The sequence below is a fragment of the Canis lupus genome, chromosome 29 (assembly GCF_003254725.2).
Source record: "Canis lupus dingo isolate Sandy chromosome 29, ASM325472v2, whole genome shotgun sequence".
NCBI classification, from domain to species: Eukaryota; Metazoa; Chordata; class Mammalia; order Carnivora; family Canidae; genus Canis; species Canis lupus.
The window spans coordinates 27,940,161-27,955,550 of NC_064271.1; the positions used below are offsets into that span (position 1 = coordinate 27,940,161).

The 15,390-nt window shown below is 41.6% G+C and overlaps 1 protein-coding gene and 1 long non-coding RNA gene across 13 annotated transcripts in view; one reads left to right on the plus strand and one right to left on the minus strand.

The window, feature by feature from the left end:
• Positions 1-10,886, minus strand: part of LOC112650675 (uncharacterized) — a 41,653-nt gene extending 30,767 nt beyond the window's left edge. The window contains exons 1-5 of one of the 11 annotated variants that reach the window (XR_007407084.1): positions 10,556-10,886; positions 8,934-9,036; positions 3,111-3,269; positions 2,881-2,959; positions 253-522 (exon numbers count right to left, since the gene is read on the minus strand). This is a non-coding gene — a long non-coding RNA (uncharacterized LOC112650675). Of the gene's footprint in view, positions 1-252; positions 523-2,880; positions 2,960-3,110; positions 3,270-8,933; positions 9,206-10,555 lie in introns of all 11 variants that reach the window. The other 10 variants (XR_007407083.1, XR_007407079.1, XR_007407080.1 and 7 more) reach the window with 10 other exon arrangements.
• A 1,036-nt stretch (positions 10,887-11,922) lies between these two features.
• The window catches only part of ZBTB10 (zinc finger and BTB domain containing 10), a 32,878-nt gene continuing 29,410 nt past the window's right edge, over positions 11,923-15,390 (plus strand). The window contains exon 1 of one of the 2 annotated variants that reach the window (XM_025433529.3): positions 11,923-12,987. In XM_025433529.3, coding sequence (XP_025289314.3) covers positions 11,992-12,987 — 996 coding nt within the window. In that variant the 5' untranslated portion in view covers positions 11,923-11,991. The remainder of the gene's footprint in view (positions 12,988-15,390) is intronic. The other variant, XM_025433528.3, reaches the window with a different exon arrangement.

Below are 15,390 nucleotides of genomic sequence, written 5' to 3' on the forward strand. Positions count from 1 at the left end.
TAAAGAGTCAACAACAGAATCCCACGGTTGTTAGGTTAGGTTCCTTGAACAGAAGAAAAAAAGCAGCCTGGACCTGAATTGTACTTGTTCAGTGAGCCTAATTGTTCCACTGACCAGTGAGGCATAATAACTTTGCACAGTACAACACTGACTGTGACTGGCCTGGGGGAATATATCTCAGAGCAGTCAAAAAACTTATCAAGCCAAAATTAATGAATTGATTCTCATTTCACCAAAAGGAAAACAACTTACCTCACTCATGCCAACTATCCTTGTTCATGCGGAAGACTCCGCTAAACCCTTGCAAGTAGTAAGTAGTGCAAAAACTTTGAGCAGTTGATCCAAAGGCGCTTATGGAGTTTTCCTTCTCCACCCACGCTGTCTGGTCCACTCCTTCTGAGAACAGAGGCATAATGGTGCGGCCATTCTTTATGGCTCTTGTTGCAGGAGTAATATCTCAAAGTTTGAGGCAAATTTTATGTTGGTTGATCACGAATGCTTGCAAGGGCTTCGTCTTCATTTCTGTAAGTTGTGTTAAGGGTTTTTAGATTATCATTACATCTTTTATGAAATTATTTTCATCATGACTACTGAGTTCTCAGTAGACCTGGGAGGCTGGTGGGTATGTAATCTGTAGTTTATGATAAAGTCTTCAGAAGATCCACTAGCTTAGGATTTTGAGAAATAGAAATAATTTGTTGAACTCAAATAATATGGTCTCAGATCTATAACTCAGGTTGGGGCATCCCAAAACTGGGTTCATTCACTATATTCGAGATATATTAGATTTTGGACACTATCTCAAACCAATTTGGGGGGCACCTGGGTGGCTCAGTTGGTTAAGCATCTTCCTTCAGCTCAGGTCATGACCCCAGGGTCCTAGGATTGAGCCCCATGTTGGGCTCCCTGCTCAATGGGTTGTTTGCTTCTCCCTTTCCCTCTTCCTCTCTCTCTCAAATAAATAAATATTTAGTACACAGTAAAAACTAAAAAAAAAAAAAAAAAAAAAAAGTCTCTAAAGTGCTTGTTGGCTATGTTCACTAAACTAGGGAGTAAACTGGTTATCTCCATTCCTCAGTAATTCCAGAATATTGTTTTATAAAATAAACATTCCTCTTTACATTCTATTAGACCAGTGGTTCCCTCAGGGGTTTGAATTTTGTTGAGTTAGTAAAAATAACTAAATAAATGCTTTTTAAAAGCATTTTAGGGATCCCTGGGTGGCTCAGTGGTTTGGCGTCTGCCTTTGGCCCAGGGCATGATCCTGGAGACCCGGGATCGAATCCCACATCGGGCTCCTGGTATATGGAGCCTGCTTCTCCCTCTGCCTGTGTCTCTGCCTCTCTCTCTCTCTCTGTGTGTCTATCATAAATAAATAAATAAATAAATCTTTAAAAAATTATTAAAAAAAATAAAAGCATTTTAAGGAAAAAATGAAGAAAAGAACATTAAAAATAAGGTTACCATCCATTAACATCAAAATTTCAAAACATATATGAAGTCTAAACAATGAGAAAGTATATAATTTAAGATCTTTTAAATTGAACAAAGTTAACTTTATGAAAATTTTTCTAGGTTTTTTTTTTTTTTCCATTTCACTATCAGCTGGTGAAAAATAGGCCAGTGTCCTCCCCAAAATAATTCTGAAATACTATGTACCCTTTTATACATTTTTAAGGTAGCACCTGAAATATTTTCATTATAAGTTCAAATTGTTGTAATGAATGTCATTTCTGACATGTTATAAATATTGACACTACAAAATAAAATATCTTAGAAAATCCATCCAATGGAATCTTATACCATATTTATTTAATACCCACCATCATTCGTTTAAAAATATATTAACATTTGAAAAATTTACATTATTTCTTTATTTCCATTCTATTTCCAGTTTTATGACATTTAAACTCAGAAGTCTATTATCAATTGAAATTCAATTTTAAAAATTTATATAATCCTAAATGTTATACCCTGAAATGAGTTACCATTATAATTGCTAGTGCACATTTGGACAAAGCAACATAAATATATTAATATTAAACATGATATAAACATATATTGAAAATACATTTTTTTAAGTAGCCAAGTTTCTTCAACTAATTAATGTGGTAAGAATATGTTTGCTGGGCTGAGAAAGGGTTTGTCATTCTATTCCTTTTCTTCGGAAGAAGTGCTGAGAATATTTGTTCACAAAAAATTAAGACGGGAATAGAAGGGATTTTGTTTTTGCTATGTCACAAAATTCTTTAAACTCCCTCTAAGTTATGTGTAAAAAACCTTTAGTGATCTATTGTTGAAAACTACTTTTAATGATTAACTGACACTTTGGTTTAAGTCCTCCTTCAGTTTTGTTGAAAGCTAAAGCTGAAAACCATTTGCAAAAGTGTAGCTACCAAGTAATTAGGGACATTTTACGTGTCTCTGACGCCCCTTTTCCGTCCTGGGGCAATGTTAACACAGTAAGATTAGAGGTGGGGGAAAGGTGTGCCTTTTTTTTGGTGAAAGGGGAAAAGGATGATTGCGCAGGGGAAGACAGGTTCTTTAGCAGCTCAGTTTTGGAAAAACAGTGCATATGGAAGTTGGAAGCCTGACTACTAATTCTTTTAAAAAACATTTATGTACTGCTCACACATCTCTTAGAAATTCCTTGTAGACCTCCAGAGCTGAGCACACCTCAGTTTGAAGAGCACGGGACTAGGCCTATTAACTTCAAAGTGTGGTATTTTCTGACCTTGTCATTACCTCATTACCTCCAAATTCGGGGGGGGGGGCGGGCGGGAGGAAGTTAACTTATTGGAAATTCAAGCCCCCTGTGAAATTATTGCATGAAGTTGTGTAGAATGTCCTACTTTAGGACATTTCTTCGTAATACTGTACCTTTATGGCCCTGGCATCTTTCTCCCTTCCATGTTTTCTCACCTGATCCTTCTGAAGGTAGCTGGTTTGTATCTGTAAACTTATGAAAGAGGTGGATTAGCGTGAAATCTGCGGCTACTGATCAGAGTCTAGTTAATCAACCTATCAGGGAAATGGGTTTGTAAACCAAACAGTATTTATAAACTAATTATTTGGGATGGATCTCCTATAAAAATTGATAACATAGGCACCTCTGGGTGGCTCAGTGGTTGAGCGTCTGCCTTTGGCTCAGGGCATGATCCTGGGGTCCTGGAATCGAGTCCCACATCAGGCTCCTCACAGGTCTGCTTCTCCCTCTGCCTGTGTTTCTGCCTGTCTCTTGGTGTCTCTCATGAATAAATAAATAAAATCTTTGAAAAAAAATTGATAATGTATACGTTGTTTTAAGTAATTGAGTTTTCAATACAGATAAATATTAAATCTCTACCCCTACTTCATTGTTCTCATTCTTTATAGCTGATACAAAAATTCATATGGTAAAAATAATATATTTTTGTACAACTCACATATACAAAGAAGGTGTTTTATTTTTTTACCTCATCTTTCTCAGAGAATGGTGACTAACCCTTATTTGTGATTAAAACAGAAACTGCAATCACAAAATGGTCAGCTATCATTAAATTCCGATTTTTCAAGTATTTTTTAAATGCTACTCACCTAATTTTTAAATTAAAAAAATTTTTATTTTTTATTTTTTATTTAAAAAAAAATTTTTTTTAAGTAGGCTCTACACTCACTGTGGGGCTTGAACTCACAACCATGAGATCAAGTAACACACTCTACCAACTAAGCCAGCCAAGCACCCCTGAAGTTTCAAATATTTTTTATTAAAACCGTAACTTCACAGATAAAGCAACATTTCATTTGTGTATATTTTTAATGACCTGGTGTAGTAGTTGTAATTAGAATTATTTTTATTTACTAGCTTTAGTTCTTAAAGACTTCAATCTTCCTACAACTGTATACTTTTAGAAATGCTTTACATTGCACAGCACGCAAATATTATCAACACTTAATATCTACGGTATTTCTACTAGTTTATTCTGATCAGTTTATTCTGTAAGTTCAAGGTTGTGTATACCTAGTGTTTGCAAATTTACACATTCATATATTGATTCATTTGACAAATCCTTACTGATTGCGATGTTCACAGTCACTGTTTCTAGATATGGAAATACAATATTGAGCAAAACCAGAAATAGTCCTTGCTCTCTTGTAGTTTTGGTTTATTGAGGGAACATGCAATAATCAAATAATTACACGTTTAAAAATTGCAATTCTGACAAATGCTGTAAAGGAGAATTAGAAAAGCCTGAGAGAATCTGCAACAGGATATTTGAATATTGGTGGGTGTGGGTGATTAAGAAAAGCTGCCCTGAGGAAGTGATCTAAGGATGAATGTGAGTTAATTAGGAGAAAGGAGGGGAAAACATTGCTGACAGGGAACAGTTTGTACAAAGGCCAGGCAGGTATCAGAGCAAACATGAAGGAAAGAAAAAGGCTAGCTTTGGGAGGAAAATGTTAAGAGGTCGGGGGAAACCAGGCACGAGATGGGGCTGGAGTATGAAAGGCCTACTCGACATTACAGGCATTTAGAAAGCATTTTGATATGTAGACCAACAGAAAATAACTGAGACCTTTGTAGGGTTTTAAGCATGAGTGTGGGTAGGGTGATAGGATCAGATTTGCATTTTGAAAAGATTACTGGCTTCACTGTAGGAATGGATTAGAGGGCAGGGCGAGAATGTACGGTTTACTGAGATAGGTGCTTCTCTGAACATATGCATGTAAACTTCAGACTTTCAAAAATCAAGTTTTAAAGGGATTGGGATTTTCTAAGAAAAGAAACACTGGTTTTTATCTCTTCAATCTTTTGTTTATCTTTTAGGGGCAAGGCAAAATGGGTTCACGGGGGGGGGGTGGGGAATGAATAATACTCCTTCCCAGAAGTCCTGGGAAAAAGCATGTCATCAATTATCAAAGTTAACTTTTTCTCCCAAAATGAAAATAGCTTTATTGATTTTTTTGGATTGCATACCCAATATAAATTATATTCTCAATATACAGCAGTACAGAAAGTGTGTCAAGAAATTTTTTTAGAAACTGAAATTCAGCTACTGAGATAATTATTGTTTCCATTCTGGTGATCATCCTTATCCTTTTAAACTACTTTCCTTGCTAGTATTCACATATGAACTTATGCATATATTCTAGGGACCACAGTATCAATAAATATTAATTGGATGAGTTAATTATTCCTATTATATATGTTAATATATAGCTTTTTTCACTCAACAATAAGCCTTGGACTCATAAAACACCACATTAACCTTTTTAATGGTTGGTCAATAATTCATTATAAGCATGTGCCCCCACACTGATGGAAACTCAAGTTTTTTAGGCTTATAAACAGTGCTATAATGAACATCCTTGCACAGACATCTTAATATGCCTATCTATGATACATTTCTAGAAAAGAAAATGCTGGGTGAAAAGATACGTATTTTTTTTTTTCTATTTTGGTACATATATAGCCAAACAGCCTACCAGATAAGTTATTCTACATTCCCATTTATTTTACTATACCTTTAATGAATTAGAAAATTACATATTCACTGGTATTTTTATGTACACTCCTCTGATTACTGACCAAGTCTGCATATCTTCCCATGCTTTCTAATCATTTGTATTTCTTCTTCTATAGTTTTCTATGTCTTTTGCACCTTTTCTTCTTCTTCTACTAGATATGTTTGACCTAATGACTTGTAAGAGCCCTTTGTATATTAGTGATATTAAGCCTTTGTTTTTTAAGATTTTATTTATTTATTCATGAGAGTCACAGAGAGAGATAGAGAGGGGCAGAGACACAGGCAGAGGGAAAGGCAGGCTCCATGCAGGGAGCCTGATGCTGGACTCGATCCCAGATCTCCAGGATCACACCCTGGGCCAAAGGCGGTGCTAAACCACTGAGCCACCCGGGCTGCTGGATATTAAGACCCCTTTCTTGAGGCATGACTAACCTACAAAAAGCTATACGTATATATTTCTTAAACCTTTTGTTTCTTCTATTAATTTTCAAAGTTTAATTATTATTATTATTTTTAGTAATCTCTAGACCCAATGTGGGGCTTGAACTCACTGTCATATATTATCCCAGATTTCTTTTTCCCAGTACACCTAAAAATTTTTTTATCATGTCTTTGAAAAACAAAAGTTTTATAATTTTATATAGTTAATTCTGTCTGTCTTGTTCTTTAAAGCTCCTGTTTATGTGTTCTACTTAGAACTAGGTCTTTCACTGCCCAATATTATAAAAATACTTCCCCAGTTGTATTTTCTTTTGGTACTTTTTACACTTTTGAGAGCATTTCTGGAGGACAATCAAATGATACTAATGACTTATTAAAATGTTTATTTTACAAGAAATTCCCTTTTGCAAGAAATTCCCTTAGGATTTATCCTCTAATAGACACAAAGTTTTAGTTTTAAGGACAGTCAATAAAAAACTGTTTATAATGGCCAAAAATCTTGTAAATGGAAAGTTCAACAATAGCAGGCTGGTTAAATCAATTATGGTATATCCATGGCCATTAAAATCACACTAAAAATATTTAATCATAGTAAAACATATTAATAATACAAGCACAAATATGCTAAAGCCCAATTCATAAACACCAAAAAACAATTTTAGCCAGGCACAGGAAAAGAAGACTGTATTTACATAATAGCGGATAGTTTTGGAAATGAGTGATCTTTTTTCTTATTTTTTCTCCTGTGAGCATGTTTACAGTATGAAAAAAAGCTTAAAATTCAGTGTAAGCCTATAATAATGCAGATATGGTGTATCATGTGTATTTTAGTAGTGAAGGGTGCCCTAGACTAGAGGTTGTCTTCAAACATAAAGTACAACTTTTGCCTCATTCCGTAATCTTGAGCAAGTTGCTTAACTTTTGTTCTTGAGTTTCCTCTTCTGTTAAATGAGGATAATAATACTTGCCTTAATTTAACTTACAAGGCAGTTGTGTAGACTGTAATTTACTGTAAGCTACACAGAAATGGTGTTAATAATATTATTTATATTCAACTACAGGATTATCATTGCTTTTTTGGCTTAAACCCCTTTCTTGAGGGATGACTAACCTACAAAAAGCTATACGTATATATTTCTTAAACCTTTTGTTTCTTCTATTAATTTTCAAAGTTTAATTATTATTATTTAGTAATCTCTAGACCCAATGTGGGGCTTGAACTCACAACCCTGAGATCAAGAGTGGCATGCTATTCTGACTGAGCCAGCCAGGCACCTTGCTTATTTAATGTATACATACTGATAAGTATGGAAATAAGTATACACTTGTGAAACCATCACCACAATCTGTGCCATAAACATATCCATCACCTTCCGAAGTTTCCTACTGCTCACTTTATTACTTTTTTGTGATAAGGACACTTAAGACCTACCTTCTCAGCAAAATTCTCTATAGCACAGTATTATTAAATATAGGCACTATGCTATACAGTAGATGTCCAACACTATTCACCTTGCACAACTGAAACTTTGTACCCTTTGACTTAGTATCTCTCATTTCCCTCTCCCCATCTGAACCATTGGCAACCATTACTCCACTTTCTGCTTTTAGGAGTTTGACTAAACACCTCATAAAAGTAGTATCATGTAGTATTTTTCCTTCTGTGTCTGGGTTATTTCACTTACCATAACATCCTCCAGTTTTATCCATACTGTTGCAAATGGCAAGATTTCCTTTTTTTTTTTTTTTAAGATAGACTATTCCATTGCATATATATGATTGTTTTTAATGTAAATGCAATGGAAACATTAGTTCAATACCTTTAAAAATATGCTTTTTACTTAGGAAAAAAAAAGAAGAGACAGAAGAAGTTGCCTACCAAAACAAATTGCAAGGAAAGATAAATTATTCAACAAACATTTGCTAATTGTCTACTATTATCCAACTGAGATTGGGGCAGGGGGTTATAGGAGTGAGTAACACTCAGTTACCATTTTCAGATACTTCATTCTGGTGGATGACACATGTCAAACCCACAGACAGAATCATAGGTCATTGTCCCTAGAAACTTAAACAGGCAACGTGCCTCTACCAAGGCAGCAAATGACAGTCAAGTTTGGCTATCAAAGATCCACTGACCAAGGCATAGGATCTCAGCCTCACAGCAGTTATAGTGGGACAGGGTCAAGGTAGCCTACAGCACTTTTACATAGCCTAAAGTGAAATTAGGGGATAAATTGGTTGGGGAATGCCCCATTCTTGAGGGGTTCCCCTGGTAAGCATAAAGGGGAATCCCCTTAAATATGGTAGAAGCCCCAATAGCAAATGTAGGGGCTAAGGGGAGAACAGATCCCTGCTTGCTAGCAGGAGACTGGAAGGGGTGGGGGAATTCTTAAAAACTCCATTTACAGAACAGGAGATCCCCTTCTGTTACTCAAAGTTCCCTTGTAGGGCTGTTTTGAGACATTTGTGTGTTCTCTGCTCTTCTACTTTGCTTCTGATTCCATCTTCCTTAAGGTTTAGAGAAAGACAACTGAATACATATCTACACAGAAAAAATGATAAAAATATAAACATACCCCCCCCCACAGTCAGCGCTATTTGGCTGTGAGAAGTTCAGTAGTCCTAGAACTTAAGTCATTTATTTGTACCGTTTGAATCTAGTGTTCATTCATAGTTCGTCCAAGTTTAAATTATAATTCCAGACAGAAAACAAAGGTGGATTTTACAAAATAGAAGGTAAGATGTATGCCTGAGAAAAATACAGTCCGGACACAATTCACACCATTAGAGAGGGATTCAAACACTTCTGGAGACTCTGGTGCTACCAGAAAGCGAAAATAATAATACTAGCATAAACTTACATAGTGCCTATTGCGTACCAGACATATAAATGAAAAGAAGCAAAGCTATGAATTTAATAGTTTGGGAGTGAAAACAATTTGTAAAGTTGAAATAAAAATTCTTAAGTCCACTTTCACTTACCATTACCTTAATCCTAGGTAAACAATTAACTTCAATAATTCTTTTCATGGGGGAGGCAGCAGTGGTTAAAATACAATAAATAATGCATTTATTTGCAAAGTGCCTGGAATTGAAAAAATGCATTAAGGACAAAGTACAGTTATTATTACAACATTCTTCCATATATCCATGGAAGGGACATATTATATGCCTCCAAGTGAGCAGAATCCTCTCTTCTCCAAGGTACAAATTAAGTCAGTGTCACAATTCTACTCCCTCAGACTTTCCAACAACTAAAAGAAATAAAAATAAAAAATAAAAATAAATAAAATATAATAAATAAAAATTTAAAATCCAAAATAAAAAGGAAAAAAAAACCCCCACAAAAAACAATAAACCACAAACAGTACCAATCTGAGGATCTCTATCAGAATTTCAAGCTGTTGATCACTGGTAGGCAGGTGACTATGATTACTACTGGAAAAATAACTCAAAGCCAAAATCTTTTTGTGGCAGGTTAATAGTATTGTGCTTTGCATTAAAATCACATCTCATCTTAAGATAGATTTGTTTGATGTATAATATTGTTCACTTATACAGACACTAAGATCATAGTGAATTAACAGGAAGTTGATTGAATAAATCAATACGATCAACAGTATGAGTCTCAATATGAATGCATATGTTTACCCATTGAAAAACGTTAATACTACTGGTATTTTATAATGTGACTGAGGAAATCTGTTATTTAAAGTTAATCTTGAGACACATACCATATTCCATACTCCACATTATATATTCAGATCTTCAAATGTCTTTATTTTAAAAATAGAAATTTCAAGGAAACAGAATCATAAAACTAGAGGGCCTAAAAATTGTTTAACACAGGCTCTTTATTAAACATATACTTTCCTATCAATACTTAATGAAGAGGATTAAAGCCTCTAATAAACAATTTGTAAGTCTAAGAGTCTGTGCATATTTTCAAGTTTTTCTATGCACATCCTAACATATACTAAGGTAAAAAGTGTACCCTGCCATATAAATGTCCTTTCTTCCTTTTTCTTTTCTTTCCCTTCCTTCCTTTTTCAAGAGTAATCCTGAACGTGTGTCCTATTAGTTTGCGATTGAACTCTCAGCGTCACTATATTCCTTCAAAAAGTCAAAGAGCCTCGCCATAGTTGGAGAACGTCTTTTTTTTTTTTTTTGAGCCTGAAATAGGCTTGAATAGAAGTAACTGAAGATTCAGTTTCACGTGTTAAAAACAGTAGAACGAGTCCAGACCCTTTAGAATTTTCGAAATTGAGCATACTAAAATGTCAAGAATATAGAAGGGCTCTAGGTTGGAAAACCTAATTTTTTTTGGGGGGGGGGGGGCGGGGAGAAGACTCGACCGAGGTTTTGAGTTTTCATTCCTAGCTCCAGCTGTTCCTCGAACCATTCTAAATGCCGGATGCAACGTAAACAATTCGAAAAAATAAAAAAAAAAATAAAAAAATAAAAAAGCTTAATAACGAATCCTTGCCTTGAGCTTCACAATCCCCGGGAGCCGCACACGGCGTCGGTCTTAAGCAGACTCCTCCCCGCTCTTGGGGAAAACCCTGCCTAATATTTATAACGTTATGACATACTGTAATACTCACAAGGTGGTTGTAGAAAGTATAAACACGACTGCGGGTATCTGATTGGCTGGTGGTGATGTAACACCCATGTCAATACTTCCCAGCGAACGCACGTGTTCGACCTTTTATTTAAATTTCCATTTCATCACAGCAATAAGACACTCGGGGCGGTGCATTTTCTGTTGAAATGAGGATCGCCTCGGGCCGGAGGTGCCGCCTCGCGCGCACCGGGCTGCGGGCCGGGAGGTGTCGGGGGCCGCAGCCTCCTCGCGTGAGACGCACCGCCCGGGCCGGGCCGGTCTTTGTGAAGGAGCAAAATTAAGTTCACTTCCTCGGGCACCGCCACCCGCCCCCCGCGCCCCCCCCCCCCATAGCAAATGACAAGGCTGGAAGCGCAGCTCCCCGCCGCACGGGTAGTGCCAAAGTCCCAGGTGAACTCGTGGCGAGAGAAGGAAAAAATGTGCGTCCCGGGCGCGGGTAGGTGCGAGCGGGCGGCGGGGAGGCGGCCAGACCCTGACACTCGCCAGCTGTTTGTCCTCCGCGTAGCCCGGCCCCGGCCGCACACGCCCGCCCCCCCCCACCCCCCCGCCTCGAGACCCCCGGCCGCCCGCCCGCCCGCGCGCCCGGCCTTTTGTCCCCCCCCGCCCCCCGCCCCCCGGCCGACTTCCTTCCCCCCCGCCCCGGCCGCACCCCCGCCCCCAGGCCGGAGGCGCGGCCCGGCCCCTTTCCCGGTCCCCTGGCGCCCCCACCCCACCCCGGCCCAGCCCCAAGCCCAGCCCCCCTCCCCCAGCCCGGCCCCCACCCTTTCCCCCTCCAGCGGTTACTGCTACCCCGGTGCATTGTGGGCGCACGGTCCGTTGTTCATTTGCCATTCGACCTCCGCCGGGGCCTGGTCGGACGGAAACGCTCCGCCGGCTTTATTGTCGGCTCGGTATGTGGCGGAGCCCGGCAGCCTAACGTGCCTCCCGCGCTCGGCGCCTGGGGAGCCGGCGGCGGCGGCGGCGGGACTCCTCGGCGCGCCGGAGGCAGGGTCGGTGTGTGCGCGCGGCTCGAGAGAGGGGGCAGCGCAGGGTCCCCCCGCACTCCGCCTCCCAACTTCCAAGGCCCCGCGCGCCCCCCGGCTCGCGGCTGCCCTCTCCGCCGCCCGCCCCCTTCTCCGCGCGGGACGCTGCCCGGGGCTCTCCGCGGGGGCGGGGGTGGAGGACGAGGCGGCGGCGGCGGCGGCGGCGGCGGCGGACGCGTGAGGCAGCCCCGGGAGCGAGCGCGAGCCGGGCGGCCGGGCGGGAGGGCGAGGGCGAGGGCGAGGGCGAGGCCGGGCCGCGCGAGACCGGAACGCCGGGGGCGGGGGCGGGGGCGACGCCGAGGGGGAGCGGCGGGGAGCGCGCGGGACGCGGCCCGAGGCCGGGCGCGAGCCGGGGCACCGGGCGGCGGCGGCGGCGGCGGCGGCGGCGCGCGCCATGTCGTTCAGTGAAATGAACCGCAGGACGCTGGCGTTCCGAGGAGGCGGGTTGGTCACCGCCAGCGGCGGCGGCGGCGGCGGCGGCGGCTCCACGAACAATAACGCTGGCGGGGAGGCCTCGGCTTGGCCTCAGCCGCCGCAGCCGAGACAGCCCCAGCCGCCAGCGCCTCCGCAGCTCAATGGGCGGGGGGCCGACGAGGAAGCGGAATTGGAGGGCCTGGAGCCCCAGGACCCGGAGGCCTCCGCCGCCGCCAGCGCCGCCGCCGCCGCCGCCGCCGCCGAGGAAGCCAAGGAGTCGCTGCTCCCCCAGGACGCGGGCGGCCCCACCTCGCTGGGCGGCGGTGGCGCCGGGGGCCCCCTGCTAGCGGAGAGGAACCGTCGGACTCTGGCCTTCCGAGGCGGCGGCGGCGGCGGGGGTCTCGGCAACAATGGCAGCAGCCGCGGCCGGCCCGAGACCTCGGCGTGGCCCCTGAGGCATTTCAATGGGCGAGGGCCCGCGGCCGTGGAGCTGGAGCTGGACGCGCTGGAGGGGAAGGAGCTGATGCAGGACGGCGCGTCCCTGAGCGACAGCACCGAGGACGAGGAGGAGGGGGCGAGCCTGGGCGACGGCAGCGGGGCGGAAGGCGGCAGCTGCAGCAGCAGCAGGCGGTCGGGCGGCGATGGCGGGGACGAAGCGGAGGGCAGCGGCGTGGGCGCTGGCGAAGGAGAGACTGTCCAGCACTTCCCGCTCGCGCGGCCCAAGTCCCTGATGCAGAAGCTACAGTGCTCCTTCCAGACCTCCTGGCTCAAAGATTTCCCCTGGCTGCGGTATTCCAAGGATACTGGCCTTATGTCCTGCGGCTGGTGCCAGAAGACCCCTGAGGACGGGGGAAGCGGGGACCTTCCGCCGGTGGGGCACGACGAGCTTTCTCGAGGGACCCGAAACTACAAGAAAACCCTGCTTCTGAGACACCACGTCTCTACCGAGCACAAACTCCACGAAGCCAACGCCCAGGTACAGTATATCCCGCTCCTTACTTTTTTTTTTCCAGATCTTTTTAGGGAAGAGGTTTATCGGCTAGAAAACCCCACCACTTTCTTGGGTGAAGGCATCGTTCCCGTCGTGGCACTGCGGAGGGCTGATGCGTGGGGGGCGGGGGGCGGGAGGGGGGGTTTAGGGAGCCTGGGAACAAGTTTTCAGAAGTTCCTCTGCGTTGGGGGGTGGGGGATGGAATGACAATTTTCCAGCCGTAGCGCTGATTTTATTTATTTATTTATTTATTTTTTGGACTCCATTCTTTGTCCATCAGATTTGCGTTCTTAAAAAAGTTTAAGAAAGTGAGGTTGAAGGCTTTAACCCTAAAAGGTTGACTTTGCGGTCAAAAATGTTTATTAGCTGTGATTTTTAGAAAAGCTGCCTTAATGTTTCATAGTCGTTCAGCGTGCTGATGGAAGTCAAATATGGCAACTCTTTGAAGAATGAATTAAACAATTTCCTTAACCTTTGACGCTAACCCTTTCAGGAAAACATTCAACTCAGAAAACTCTTTACATCAGGTCGGGATAATGTGAAATATGAGAGCAGCATGTAAATGTAGAGGAAGCTATTTGGATAACACTCCTTGTGAATAATTTTACTAAATTCCTCCCCCTTGAACTTTCTGTTGAACTTTCTTACCAAAGGCATGCTTTTGGTAAACTAGTGGAGTTTTTACTTGTTTCTTCTACTACCCAGATCTTTTGCGCTGAGATTTTTCTGAAATCCCTTTTTTTTTTCCTTAAAGTTCCCTGTACATGCGGTTTATTTTAGACTTTGCAGATGTTTGTGAGGTTATTATTTCTATCAGGTAGTAGGCTGGTGTAGGATGTGTTCACTGAACTCCTTGAAAAGCATAAATCCTCAGTTACAAAACAGATAAGCTGTACTCTAGTTGTTATTTCTTGTTTTAATATTTCCAGTTTAAAGATAGTAGGCTTGCCATTTTGGTGATTCTTTTTCAAGCCAAAATAGATGTCAAGCAGTTCTCATTTTAATACTTTCAGACAACCTGTGTGGTAGATGGAATTCATTCTTTTGTATTGGTTAGCCAGTCATTGATTTGAGAAAGTCAGCTTTTAGGTATTAGTCCTGCTATGTGTTTATTGGAGTAATCTTGCTGTTCAGAACACTTACACTGGAGTTAATTAGGTGCTATCCCATAACCCCCAAAGCACGGTAATTTTTCTGAAGTTAACTTTAAAGCATGGGGTTATTTTTCCCAGTGGAGAATGGCAATAGTTTTTGCACAAATTTAGTTGCCTAAGGAAGGTCACTCAAAGATGTACAGTCCCAAAAACTTAAGTAAATTGTCCTAAGTCTTAGAGTCCTTGATGATAACGGAGACTAGAGCCTATAGGGGATGTTGTAATGGAAAAAGAATGGGTTTTGGAATAAATCTGGGTTCAGATCTCCGCTTTGTACAATTACTAGCTTTGTGAGCCTGGGCCGTGGAGTGAAATATAACATTTCCTTGTGTCCTGTATGCCAAGTACACATTACCTTCCTTACTCCGCTATCTTATTTTTTTTATTATTATTATTATTATATGGATGCAGAGTCAGAGGCTTTAAAGAGTTAATAAGTTATGTTGTGAGATGATGGAGATGGAGACTTGTGAAAATGAAAGCGCACTTTTCTAAATAATGGTAGGTCGGTTATTCGGAAAATTTTAAAAAGACAATTAGAAGGAATGTTCTTAATATACAGTGGGCCAGTTACTCTTATCAGCATAGTCTGTCCCTGTAGACCAATCTGAATGGGAATGCAAAATATAATTAGCTGCTTAGTGAACCTGAAATCAGAGGAAGGGGAATTAGTTGGATAACTTTACGATAGATTTTCGTGTGGTGTATCCTTCTCCCCTAGGCGTTATCTTCTGGATCAGGGGATTCATTCCCTAGGTAAAATCTTTTCTAAATTTGATCTTTGAATTATCCCTCCTTTTCCCTTTGACTCCTCTAAAGATAACATATAATCTTTTTATAGTAGAATCTGCACACCATCTTAGGACATTCTTTTCATTAGGCTGAGGACAATTAGTAAATTTAGGAAATTGTATATCTAAGGTTATATATTGGTTTCCTCGATTGGATTTTGGATGTTTCCACTCTGAATTGATCCTAATTTTTCTATTTTTCTTTGTAACGTTAGTTTGGGTGTTGACCTTATTAGTGTTATCGCAGGTACCACCAACATATCTCTTTGTCTTGTTAATATGAGTGACCTGTTCAAGAATTGACTTACTCATATGGGCAGAGTTCAGTTCGCCTTTTTTTTTTTTCCTCCTTGCCCTGTAGCCTTTGACTACCTGCAGGAGGCAGTATAACACAATCTGTAAGAGCATTCTTGGGCTTAAGGTTAGGGGGACCTGAATCCTAA